Below are 13,438 nucleotides of genomic sequence, written 5' to 3' on the forward strand. Positions count from 1 at the left end.
TTGATGATGCGGACAAAATATTTGTTCCAAATAACTTGTTTATGGACCACGAAGAAAATATAAACAATTCCAAAATATCGAACAACGATGTGCGATGAATCTTTTTGTACGTGACATTATAGCAGCAAAATATCGTAATGGATTCACTTGAAGAACTTGCAAAGACGAGAAATCTACTGGAACAGTTAAATATTGGTGTGATTCGAAATTTAGGTAACGTCACTGACTGGGATAATGTTTTTTAAACTGAAATCACACACAGCCTCATACTGTCATAGGGTATCAGGTTTGTCTGCCATAGAAACTTGTTCACCATAAGTCAGTTTGCCCTGCGTCCACTGGCCCAGTTGGCCCTTTTGCCCTTTATAAACATAACGAAATTAGGTATGGTGTAGATGTCAAAGAGACAACAACCCCACCAAGATGAAATTGTCAGCATAAGGTACCAATTTGTGTTCAATGAAAGACAAGGAAATCCTCATACCACAAGGCAGTCAGCAGCTGGTCCCAGAACATCATTATACACAGGTACAATGATCAAGGGAACCAGGATTCAAACAAAACATAAATGGCTAAAAACTGTTTTGCCAGATATGACATACATAATTTTGAAGTGATTATTTGAATTTTTAACACACATGCAAAACTGGGATTGTAGAAATTCTCACATACATGTATTCCTATTGGTCGGGACATAATATAATCAAACCATAATTCCCTACGAGAAAATTTAATGTCATCTATGGGATTCTACATGTAGATGACGATGCCACCGTATTTAAACAGTCGTTTCTATGATTGTATTGTATTGTTTATTTCCATGCCACAACCATGTACTGCAAATGTGTTTGTGCAAATAAATATTGTCTATTGTATATTGCAATTTGTATAAGTTAGACAAACTAATTCAAATGTGATTCCAATAACCTACCTTAAAATATGGCAAGATAAAGTGGACAAAAAGCAATACTTTTTAATATTAACATTTTTTCTTCTGATGATAAAAAGTATTTAAAATTGTTTTTTTGATAAGAATACTGAATACTAGTAGTACATTTTTAAAAGTGTCACATACATGTACAAAGAAATCATTTTACATGTTTAAGATAAATTATAAACATACATTTGTTAGACAAGTTACATCAGTTTTATATTGGTCCATAGGGACAGAGCATCAGCAATATCCTATATATGTAGATGCTCTGAAACCTGAATGGCTCAAAGTCAATTTGTCAGAAAGGCAGTACCACAGTTTGTTGCAAATGGCTTTTACATTTAGGAAGTGTGATTGTTTGAATTTTTAATGCAGACGCACTGCATGCATTAAAGGAGTATTCACACTCACAGATTCCTCTTGATTGAGACATCAGTGATATAGCAACATAGCAGTGCATTAGTAATAAAGCTCCATCCTTCAAAGGCAAAGCCTTAAATCATATTATGAGAAAATCAATTTTTAATATTAAAAAGTATGGCTTTTGTCTACATTGGCTTGCCATAACTGTATGGTATTGGAATCATGCTTTGAAATAGTTTGTTCACATTACATGTTCAGTGTTCAACCTCTGCGGTTGAAACAAGCTGATTCCTCAGGAGCAATATATTGTGTATACTTGATATGACACATCCCTGGAAAAAAGTTCAAACGACCAAGATCAAACACATCTGTGACCAAAACATGTTAGTAATATACGGTAGAGTATATTATTTCAACTTGAATGTGTAAATAGATTAAATTATTTAAAGTTGGCATTCCCTGTTGTTTTTTTGTTTTTTGTTTTTTTTGTAGAAAAGAAGACTGGTATTTGTAAAATTGAACTAGATCAAAGAGCACCTGCTGATCGCCATGCTGTGTTAATGTGGGAACAAGTATATGATTCTTCTTGATAGCATACTTCATACTTTAGTATTTAAACGACAATTAAGTTATTATTATTTCAAATACACATTTCCACTGTAATTGCAGTAAGTGTTAAATTTTTCAAAGAATGTATCAGTACTGTTAATGTTTCATGTCTTTATATCAGTAATCAGTATTAACTTTATCTATGACCTTTCAGTCATTGAGAGTCAGACAGAAAATGAATTAAAAATTCTCATGTACATATGTTAAAAACTGGTCACCTTCTGCAAATGGCTATAAGATTAAGTCTAGGTAACCAGGATTCCATGTAATTTGACTAGTATTAGATTCAGGATATAAGGCTAAATGAAATTATACCCCTGTTTCCTGTTACATGTCAGAACAAAAATTGGTTGGTAGGTCCGATTTTTACTTTATTTTATTTACTTATTTTTCCCCAAATTTCATAGAAAACAATATCTTATTAACCACCTGGACTTTATAAAAACCAAAAATTGACTACAATCTGTAAAATGTTGGGTCATTTGGTTGTACTTTTTGTTCCTTTTTAACTTGAAAATAAGTCAGTCATGGGGTCAATGCACGAGTCAGTCAGGTAATAGGAAACAAGTATAATTTTATTTGACCTAAGTTATTTTGTTAAGTGAGAAAACAAACAAAAACAATACTTTGAATTAAAAAAAAAGAATCAAATACTAATTTTTTTTAATTAAAAAAAAAATGCCACATCGTCTAAACCTTATGTTTTTGTCCTCTTTCTTGACAAAGCTACCTCATATTTAGTCTGCCATGTTTTTAGCAATTAAAAACTAAGTTTTACATCATGTGCAGTATAAAATGATTATATCTGTTGTGTACAAGTTGCAGTTTTGTACATGTTATGATATGTCTGAAAATGAAGTATTGTATGTATCTTTATTTTGCTATTTATTATTACTAGGATAATTAATTGGAAAGAGTGAGTAACCAAAATATTATCACAAGTGCCAAAGAGTGCTTACCGGTAGATTTAATGAGTGAGGGTAACTTGTTCCACACATGAGTTAAATCTTCAAGCGTTATAGGCATGAGTGATCATATTTTGGTTATTCACCATAACCAACTGATTATCCTATTTATTGTATTTTCTTCATATTTTTTCAATATTTTCAACATGAATTTTAAATTCTGTGATTGGCGGATGTATATCAAAGTTGTGACGTTTTGGCATGAGAAAGTCTGAAAGTGAAATTATCGAATTTATTTTACAGTGTGAATTATTATGCTGAGAACATTCAATAAAACACTGCTATCTATGAAATAATATTCTTTATTATGGACCTTAATAATTTTCTAATTTACATTTATATTCTTCACATTTTAAATTGATTTTAAAATGTTGTACAAGTTAAAACAATTTTAAGCAAAACTGGTACAAAGTACTTTTGTAACTTGTATTTTTGCATTGTGTAAGTTATAAAATGTACAATATTGTTGTACATTTCATAACACATAAAAAATAGCGAATTGTACACAACTATCTTAACATTATTAGAGAAATGGCTGTTTCTTACCGGATGACTTGAAGAATTTTTATCTAACAACTGATGGTTTCAAGTTGACCTGGAGTGTAAAAATGGACAGTGAGTACAGTATTATGTGAATTGATACAATAGACTTGTACAAAGATTTATCATAGTTAACCTTTAATATTATAGATCATATACCAATATATTTTTGTCATATCTTACATTAGGAATGACTTCTAATTTGTAATTCATGTATAGTGATGTAACACTGGTTATGGAAATATGATCCTTGATAGTGATACTTAATTTATATGTGAATGAAGTAAAATTTGTCTAAAAATTCACAGAATAAATAAGGGAAAAACTTTGGGAACATTTTTTTTGTAAGTATGTGCTTAGAAGTTATGATTTATTTTATTTACACAATTATTGCTAATGGTACGTCATAAAAAAGCATGACTTCAATGTGTTTCAGGACCCCATATATTCCGGCATCCTCTGGAACTTAGACTTTTAGGCATTTGTAAGCTACTCTGTACAGTTAAAATACAAATGTGTGTAATGTTTCCACTGTTATTTACATTTTTATGACATGCCACATCTTGAAAAATTGTCAAAGGGGAGATGATTCACCTATTAACCTTACTGTGTAACTTCAATTACCATAGTTAAGTTAGGTTTGTCATATAAAATTTTAACCCTTATCATGCTGATTTGTTCTGAAAAAATGTCTAGATTTTGATATTTTGCAAACTTATGCAAATTAGTTGCACAATGGTACTGATACTGATTGTTATATATAAGTTAAAGATAGGTGATCATGGGGTGGTGTGGATTGGGTGAAGAGGTGTGGGAGAGTGGGTGGGCCTACGCTGTAAAATGGATCTGTCTCTTGAAAATGGTCCATTTTTGGCCATTTTTTGCTAGATGCGGGGTTCAACAGGAGCAAGACAGGAACCAAAGCACATTAACTGCACAGTTTGTATCCTGTGAAGGCCACTGAAGCCAAATAAGGTTTGTTACATTCACAAGTGGGAGGTAAAGAGTCCCTGAATGGTCACTTGTGTGAAAAAATGAGGATTTTTTTTCCAATTTTTATCCTCAGTTTGGCCTAAAACCAAAAGTAGTTAATACAAGGGTCGACATAGTAATGGTGGTGAGAGGCATCATTCTTATTTAGATTTCAGGCAAATTAAAGTACTATAGATTAATTATGCTGTGGTGGGGGGCCAAGAAGTGAATCCTATACCACAAAAACTTTCACTTTTATGGGCTGCGGAAACTTATGACCTTTTTTCAGCTCTCAAGTCATTATTTTTTAACAAACTATATATAAGATAGCCTCATTTTAAAGCACAGACATGCTGCTTGCAAATGGAAACAAATTGCTGCTATCAAAACTAACACTACCAGAACTAATAAAGCGGAAACAGGGTCAAGCCTGGATAAATCTGGACATGGCAAGACAAGGGTTAAAACATTTTTTTTATTGCATTTCAAAGTTTCATGCACAAGAAATTTGATTTCCTCAAATATGCCATATTTTTTTAAGAAAAAAAACCATCCTAATTTTTGAAAAATCTTCTATTACCTTTTATTTAGAATCTGTCAACAATTTTATGTTTACTTTGGTTGAGCTGGTATCATAAATCACATGCACTTAATGTTGTGTTTTATGTTTACTATTTTTTTCTGATGCAGTATGTTTTGAATGATTGGTATTTTCTTTTACAAAAAAAATGTTAACTGATTAAACTCTTGTGGGATATTGTACTTACAATGAGGATGAAATTCTTTTTGATTTGGTTAATGAAAACAGTAATATCTTGAGTACATCTTATAGAGGTAGACCTAAGGTAATGGAAATTACTCTTGAAACAGTGAAATGTTTGTATCATATTCAATTTCAATAAAGCCTTTCAAGCTTTTCTTTGAAGCAGAATGAAATTAGTCCTAGTTACTTTGATGTAAACATAAGATTGATGTAAAATGGTGAATACAAATGTTCCAATGATTTGTAAGAGTTGTGTCCCATACCATAGGTCTACCTCCTTCAATGTAAATGTAAACTAGCCAACTTGTCTACATTCCAGATAGTAAAAATAAAGGTGAAAACTTTGATATTTGTTAACAAAAGGTTTTATGACCTTTTGCATAATGAACTCTTCATTTTAGGAAGCCCTGTATTGCCATGCAAAAATTAAAAAAATAAACAAGAGTTGTTTACCTGTGGGCATTAATTACTGTATGAGTTTGTATTCAACTGTTGAAACTTATGCACTCAAACACTTGTAACTGATGCAGGTGTTATAATTTGTTTAAAGCATAATACCCAAAACTTTAAGTTGGGCTAAGATGGACATTGTTGCTGTTTGAAGTAATTGATTATCAGTTTTTTTTTATTCATAGCCCGTGAATTGTGCTTGATTTTTTTGTCATGTGGTTTTCACTAAAATGCAAAAATGTATTATTAATCGTAGGGCAGGATAAAATCTTGCAATTTCCTAGACCCAGATGATTTATATAATACAGAAGAAAATGACTTTGATATTTATGTTTTGTTGTTTTTTTTTTTATTCTTCCTTTATACTGTCATATGTTTAGTTTAAAGCCACTGCACTTTTATTATGAAACAATTATTATGTCTATCATAGACGGACCTACACCAGTGGGCAGACTGTTAATTAACAGAGTGAGCCAACTGTCACGTATAGCAGGAAATGTTGCTCCAAGTCATGTGAACCCTACATTACTAGATCTAGAGGCAGACTCTGATAATGAAGATGAGGCAACAGGTAATATTGAGTGATAGTGACAACATACTCACATGATATAAAGTATTTATAGGTTTCAAAATGCTGATATATTTAATCTATGCTAAAAGTATGATAGTATATTTATAATGATGAGGGTATTTATTAAGCTAATGACAAAGTCACAGGGTTATGTATGTCAGAATAAATACATATTCTTAGGACCTAAGGGTTGACAAGATTATTATTTATCTGTTGTACTTTACAATTTGAAAAGGATTCTCATTGGCTCGAGTTTTTTTTCTTTTTTATGTTTTTGAAGATGGTTAACTTCTTAAACACTTATCTATTCAGTTCCAGAGATCACATGACCAATTGCAAATAGAGCATTTTCGTCTTAATTCTTTTAAGTGTTTAGTTGAATATATTTTCATGAACTTAATGTACTCTTAAACAGGACTTGAAAAACCATCATTCGATGCCAAGTGTAAGATCTATGAATTAGATCCTTGTGATGGGTATGGAAAAGTCTGCTTAGTGTTTAGAGAGAATAAAACAGGTAAGGTCATCCTCTCGATCATTTGTATGTTATTGCCTCAGAATGATAGAGTTCCCCTCTTGGTTCAATATATAAAATAACTGACCTCTAAACTTTCCTTCCTTATTTTATCTCTTAATACTACTATGTGATGCATTTAGCCTCATTTTAATATGTTCAACTTCTTTACATATTTCTTTTCAATGGAAAATGGAACAAATAAAACTGATTAGAATAATCCCACAATTTTTTATTGGTGATTATACAAAAATCTACTGTTTATCATAGTTTTGATTGTAGAATAATTTTCCTGCAAAACTGATATTTTGAAATTTAGAGAAATGGGTGTTAAGTTTTGGATTGTATTTGGAATGGATTTATTGTGGTATGCAAATGCTTTTTTTTTTGTAGTTATGATGCATTTGTGTCTTGGTTACAGCAAGTTCAGAATTTTTGTGATTTTTTTTATGACAGGACTTTAACTGCAGTAATTACCTTACAACTTGTATTTTCAAATTAAGAATGTAGGGGGTTTTTGTTCTATAAAGGTAAAATTTAAATTAATTTTTGGTTTTAAAAACTCAAAGTCACTACAAAAAAATACTTGAAATTATTTCTGGATTTTCAGTTTTTCTTTTAATCATTAATTAATTTAGAAATTGTTTGATTGTTTTATTCAAACAACCAAAATCAGGATAATTGCGATGTTTATTATTTTAAATGTAAATTATGTAGAAAGTTCTTTGATTAATATCATGTTGTTCTTCAATATTCTTATCACAGAGTCGTAGTTTATGTAGAAAGTTAGCAAACACAAGACATATGTTTAAACATAATTGTACTTATATAAACTGTTGTCTTGTAAAACCAGCTGATATATCATTGTTGTTAATCTAGTTATTTCCCATTACCAGGCTATGTAGATTCCCAAGAATTATTTGAAGGGAAACACACATCTGAGTTGATTAGATTTGGTAGGATAACATCACTAATTCCCAGGCTTAGTTTCTTATCCCACCTGCTGTTATTTTTTTCACTGGAGAAGGCATTCTGAGCTTGCTTAACACAACAAAATTTGTGTATTAGAAAGTTGTACATATAGTAAACACTGTTAATCTTAAAATAAAAATTGAATTTTTAAGAAACTAGTGGTTAACCAATGTTTGATCAACATTTTTTTTGTAATAAGAAATACCTGTAGATATTGATATTTTTGTTAAGCATGCTCATGACAGTATGATGGTATTATAATAATACAGTATATACACTTAATGTTCTCAAAATCGTACTTTGGCAAATGGTTAGTCTGACCTCTGTCCTTGTGACACATTATTATATAGAGTTCAGGGTGGAAGTCTTAATAATTAACTTAGTTTCAGTTGTGCATATTGTTCGATCATAATGTAATGAAAGGTCTCTTGGAATACATGTACTGATCAACTACTCAACTATGACTTAACATTACCAAATGTCAAAAAATATTCTATTAAGATATCGACAAAAGATACTGAAGTGTCAGCATTGCCAGGATGATTCAAATATGTAAAATAAAATCCAAAAACATGGCCTAAGTGTGAGTAGATGAAACAGAGACAGTCTGCATACACAAACAGAATAAAAAAGATTACACACATAAACTTAAGATAAGGGAAACAAGATGTCACACAACTAAAATAAATCAAGTACGCAAATGAATTCCCACGAAAAGTCTGGAGTGACATCAGTTGCTCCGGAAGGGTAAGCATGTCCTGCACTGCCAGCAGCACCTGCCATATTTCATGTGAGTAACACAATAATGAAGCTCCCTTACACATGTCTAACACTTTTCACACTACGGCAGAATCACTCATTTCAACTAAGTATCAAGATGAAAAAATCACCATAAAACAAAGGCCATTATGTTTATTTTTTTTTTAACCGCTGGAATTTGATCTTGAACTTGATGTCGCAAAGCAATAAACCATGTGATAAAAAATTCAAAAAGGAGTATTTCTGGCACCTAAATAAAAATGATTTAACATGATATGGTTAATATTGTATTATGAATGAATTGTCACCAAAGCTATTTGTTAATCCCATAAAAATAAGTACACAACACTTGAATAATACTTGTCAATCACTGAAAAATGTTGAAGTATTTAAAGTTTTATTCCCACTTAGGGAAATTTTATACTAAATAATGCAGATGTATTTTCAACAATATTGTTCTATTATGTGTGTCATCTACCACCTCTATTTTTGTAAGCTTGTTATTGTAGCTCTAGTTAGTAACTTAGTATTGAACTAGATCTCTGTGTGAATTTACCGATCCATGCCAGTTCTTAGATATAGAAATTGTCTCCGTAGGTTTTAATGTTTTGTAGCCATTTAGTTGAAAAAAAAAGTGTGGGAAAATGCAGTAATATATTCAAAATATTTTTTTGTTAATGATTGTTTTTATTACACATCTAGCAAAATGTTTTTTATATGACCACAAATTTTTTGCAGTCAGCATCAGTCCTTGTTGTCTAGTGACATTTTATTTCTGTGCAATAACTTTAGTTGTGGTTGACCAATTGTACTGAAATTTTCATATGATTTTACTTGCTACTAAAGAAAGGTTCCTATATAATTTGGAGTTTGTGGCCCCTACCATTTAAGAGAAAGGGGCCAAAAAGTTTCAAAATAGGTGTTTTATTAAAACCCATGTAGCATGGTTCTTTTCCATTTTAATTATTCCTTTTTTATTGTGTTCCTTATTTAATTCTGGTAGACAAATGTAGCCAGCAGATTTTATGTGTTTTGGACTGTTTTCAAGTTATAGGAGGTCAAAGTTTGGTCTGATTTTGAAAATTCTTTTTTTTATTGGATTCTTTATAGCAACACCCCAAAAAAATCATGTTATTTATTTTTGGTCTGATTTAGAAAATTTTTAATTTAATTTAAAATTTTGTGCAATATAGTGTCCAAACCGTTTCATGTATCCATAATGAATTGTACTATTAGTCACCATGCTTAAGTGTGTCAAAAACTAAAATTGTCCACACTTGCTTCAACTGTTCATGGTTTAAAAACTGCATTTATATCATGCGTTTTATTAAAATTTTTGTCCCTCCACTACACATCTAGCAATATTATTTTTTTTTTAAATTTGTGTCCCCAACACTCTCAAAGGAGAGCAGCAGATATGGAAATGCTTGGCATCAATCAATTAGTCTAACCACCCCCATTGTAAGGGGGTGTAAAAATCCTAGCATTTTTTGTTGTCTGAAAGAAAGTGAAGGAGTTACTATATTTAATTTCATGATTGCTAATTTTGGTTACAGACCACCAATTCAACCAATGAGCATTTGGAACGTACGCAAAAATAGTCCTACGCAGAAATTACCCCTGTTCCTCATAGTGCTGTGAAAAAAGTTCTCATCTCATTTAAAAAATTTAAACAGTTTCTGAAAGGAAAAACATTTCTGTACATTTTATAGGTGCATTTTGCTTCTTGTGATGTGAAGCCTAATCTTCATAATGATTTCTAAATATACCCCTATCTTGTGAAAACACTGGGATTTCCCATGCTATTTATAGACACTTCACTTCCGGTGACCAGTACTGCACTGCAAGTCTGCTAACCCCACATGCCATTCTGAGGATTGTGAGCTGGCATATGTAGAATCATGCTGATATAGAGTCCTCTGCAGGTTAAAGTTAAGGTAAAGTCCAGAGAAGCCATTGAATATTGTGAAATTAGCATAGAAGCCTATGTGAAGTGGAATTAGTGGTTTTTAGCCTTTTCACAAATCCTGTTAAGTGAACATATTTGAGGGTATCATTTTTATGGTTACAAATAATGGTTAGTGATATATAGAGCTAAAAAGTAGTAAAAATTTGTTCACTTTGAAAATTAATATATTTACAGTATTGCATTTTCAAATCTTATTTTTTTATTATAACCGGACACAAGTGGAGGGGGGATATTTTCCTATGCACAGCTTCTCTGAAACTTCTGTATGGTGTGATGTAACTGTTATACCTTCTTCATCACATGATGCTATTGTGCATCTCCTATTATTTTGCATTTCCATGGAAATAACCTTTACGGTGTGATACTTTGACAGAAGCTTTATAAGTATATCATATTAATACTCATGCATAATCAAAATTCCTGTTTGATAACTTTGTTTATATCTTGACTAAATCAATGAGGGAGGGGAGTGGAGTTTTCTGGTTTTATATTTCGTGTGATCCTTTAGTAATGTGTGTATTAGTCTTTATTCAAGTAAGAAATTTTGAGATAGAGAGATAGAGCAACATTTAGGCTTACTTCTCAAATAATCCTTTTTTGATATGAAAGCTACCTTGATAAAGTGCTTTAAAGTACTGCTTTAAATTTTTAAAATCTTATTCTTTGTTTGTTTTTGGAGCTATTTCTATATTTTACATTTATTTATATGTATATCCTTATGCACATTTACTTTGGAAGTGTGAGAAGTATAGAGTTTACACCTTCTAGAATCTGTCTTTTTATAAATAAAACAGAAGAGAACTTTTTCAATTCAAACTGTTGTTTCTTTTAAAAAAAAAAGTATGCAACATCACAAAATAACAATTGCAAATTTTTAGCCTTGAAACCATGAAAAATGCTTTGGCTAAGAACTATTAACACATTTTTTTGGAGTCAAAACCAGGAGTTGGTATAATTGCAAAACTCTTCCTTGTTAAAACACTACTACACTGCTTTAGATTTTAAAATTGTATGTTTTGAATTTAGGTGGAAATGATCCAAAAACTGAGGTATGGTTTCTAGACAGATCTTTGCAGTGGCATTTTCTAGCTGATTCTTTCATGGCTTATTTTCGTTTGATGTTAATGCACCTTGGCTTACCACAGTGGCAGTATGGTATTACAGACATAGGACTTAGTCAACAGGCACAGGTAAGTTTTTTCCACTAGAAGTGAACTTACTGTTCAGAGAGTAGATTTTAGAACCAACTCTTGCCTATGTGCATACGAAAATATTATATCTGAATGAAAATAATCGTGTATTAGCCCATTTTTAAGAGCAAAATGTCCATAATCTGTTGGATATTTGATCCTGAGTTTTAAGCAAATACATTTTGTAAACAAGATGATAGAAAATTTTATGGTGAAAATTGTTGGCCAGTGAGAACTACTTCTTGACCAATAATCAAAAGTGACAGGTTCAAACATAAGTCTATTCAATGACACTGGAATAAGTCTTTTACTGACGCTTGGCTGAGTCAACAGGCACAGATAAGTTCTTCCACTGAATGGAACTTAGTCAATAAGTACAGGTAAGTCTGTTTATAAACTTTGGGTTAAAAGGTGCAAAGTTTCTAAATTGTTTAGTTGAACTGGAGATGTTTAATGTCACAGACCTACACAAATACAAATAGTACATTGTTACTGTTTTTTCTTGAAGTGAATTCTTGAAGTTTCTGTTGACATTGTAATACAAGAATTTATTGGTTTGCTCATCTTTGTTTCTCAAATTGAAACTTTTTAAATGCAGCAGTTACTTGTCTTTCAGTGATTTGATTGCAAAGTATTCATACATCAAACATTTTTATTGGATTTAAGCAATGGTTTAATATGTATGCTCCTACCAGACTAGAATTAGATCGTGAGCTTCTGATGGGCAATGGGGCAGAAGGCAAAAATAAAATGCCTACATTACAACTGGACGTCAATAAAGTCTTTAACAAAGGGAAACCAGATAAAAAGTAAGTGTTTATTGTTGCATATACAACAATTTGTAAAAGAGATTGGGGTTCTAGACTTTTATTGAACATTTGTTATCCAAATAGTGCATAAGTTTTCCTACTAAAAGGGGTTCCAATCACTGGAGCACCACTGGGATCTGCACTGTGTATGGTTAAATACAAACTTGAAAACATTGTAATCAACAGTCAATTTCAAATATATATTTGTGTTACAATGCTACTGTTGCTTTTTAATGTTAATGCCAATAAACCAAGAAAATTTCTTAAACAAGGAAAGTTGATACTAAATTAGTACTTTAAATGGAGTAAAGTGTACTAGTATAAAATACAAATTGTAGGAAACCAACACCTGCCCAAACATCACAGAACCAGGCAAATTTCAATAAAAAGAAGCCAGCCATAACATCTGCTAAGTAAGTATGGAAACATTTGGTTATTTGATTAAAAATCTATTTCAAATCTTGAAAGAGAATGAGTCAAATATATCTGTCATTACAATCAACTAAAGCCACATAACATTTATTTTCCTAGTATTTTATGTTTTGCTGTGTTTTGAACAATTTGTTCTTTCAAGAGTCAATACTTTTTGGGTCATTTATATTTAGTTTTCACTATCATTAGTTTTTCCTTGAAAATCAGAACTGTACATTGTTTTTATTGCTCCATTAGAAAGCAACTTTTCTGAATTTTAGAACTCCGGCAGCAACAACAACAGCTAGAAACATCACTGCATCCTCCTCTCAGATATCAGCCAAAGGGGCAAAATGATACTATTTACATCTGCCAGTGTTACAAGAAAATCCAAACACTAATACTTGTATTGACAGTCAGTGAATGGGAGGTTTATACTTGTGGTTCCCTAACAGGACTAATGTATTGCTATTCATTTGTTCAAGTCTTGGAGGATTTTCATGGGAACAGTTCGATACCAATATTCCATACAATATCAGATAATGTACACAATCTGTTTTCATCAACTGTGTTTTATTTATTAAATTTTTTTTTCATTTCAGAATTGTTTGTGATGTATTAGTATACATTAAATAACATCATATTGA

General features: G+C 31.3%; 1 protein-coding gene across 2 annotated transcripts; it reads left to right on the forward strand.

Annotated features, from left to right (window-relative positions):
- The first annotated feature begins 2 nt into the window (after positions 1 to 2).
- LOC148622502 (tubulin polyglutamylase complex subunit 2-like) lies at positions 3 to 13,438 on the forward strand. Of its 2 annotated transcripts, XM_088572504.1 has the most exons (10): positions 3 to 213; positions 1,790 to 1,869; positions 3,399 to 3,486; positions 6,027 to 6,167; positions 6,583 to 6,684; positions 7,578 to 7,637; positions 11,408 to 11,571; positions 12,238 to 12,380; positions 12,719 to 12,793; positions 13,073 to 13,438. In XM_088572504.1, the coding sequence occupies exons 1-10, from the start codon at positions 138 to 140 to the stop codon at positions 13,146 to 13,148; spliced, it is 1,005 nt and encodes a 334-aa protein (XP_088428630.1). In that variant the 5' UTR covers positions 3 to 137; the 3' UTR covers positions 13,149 to 13,438. The 2 variants fall into 2 exon arrangements, with proteins under 2 accessions (XP_088428630.1, XP_088428631.1); XM_088572505.1 differs by lacking the exon at positions 7,578 to 7,637 and having other exon boundaries at positions 6 to 213.

Source organism: Perna viridis, chromosome 3 (assembly GCF_037379345.1).
Source record: "Perna viridis isolate PV_CMFRI_1.1 ecotype Kerala chromosome 3, ASM3737934v1, whole genome shotgun sequence".
NCBI lineage: Eukaryota > Metazoa > Mollusca > Bivalvia > Mytilida > Mytilidae > Perna > Perna viridis.

Bases quoted from the DNA above. Each gene is read 5' to 3' on its own strand.
- LOC148622502 (XM_088572504.1), top strand. From the start codon at position 138: ATGGATTCACTTGAAGAACTTGCAAAGACGAGAAATCTACTGGAACAG. The intron at 1,870-3,398 runs GTATATGATTCT...TAACATTATTAG, and splicing joins CTGTGTTAATGTGGGAACAA to AGAAATGGCTGTTTCTTACC. The intron at 3,487-6,026 runs GTGAGTACAGTA...TGTCTATCATAG, and splicing joins CTGGAGTGTAAAAATGGACA to ACGGACCTACACCAGTGGGC.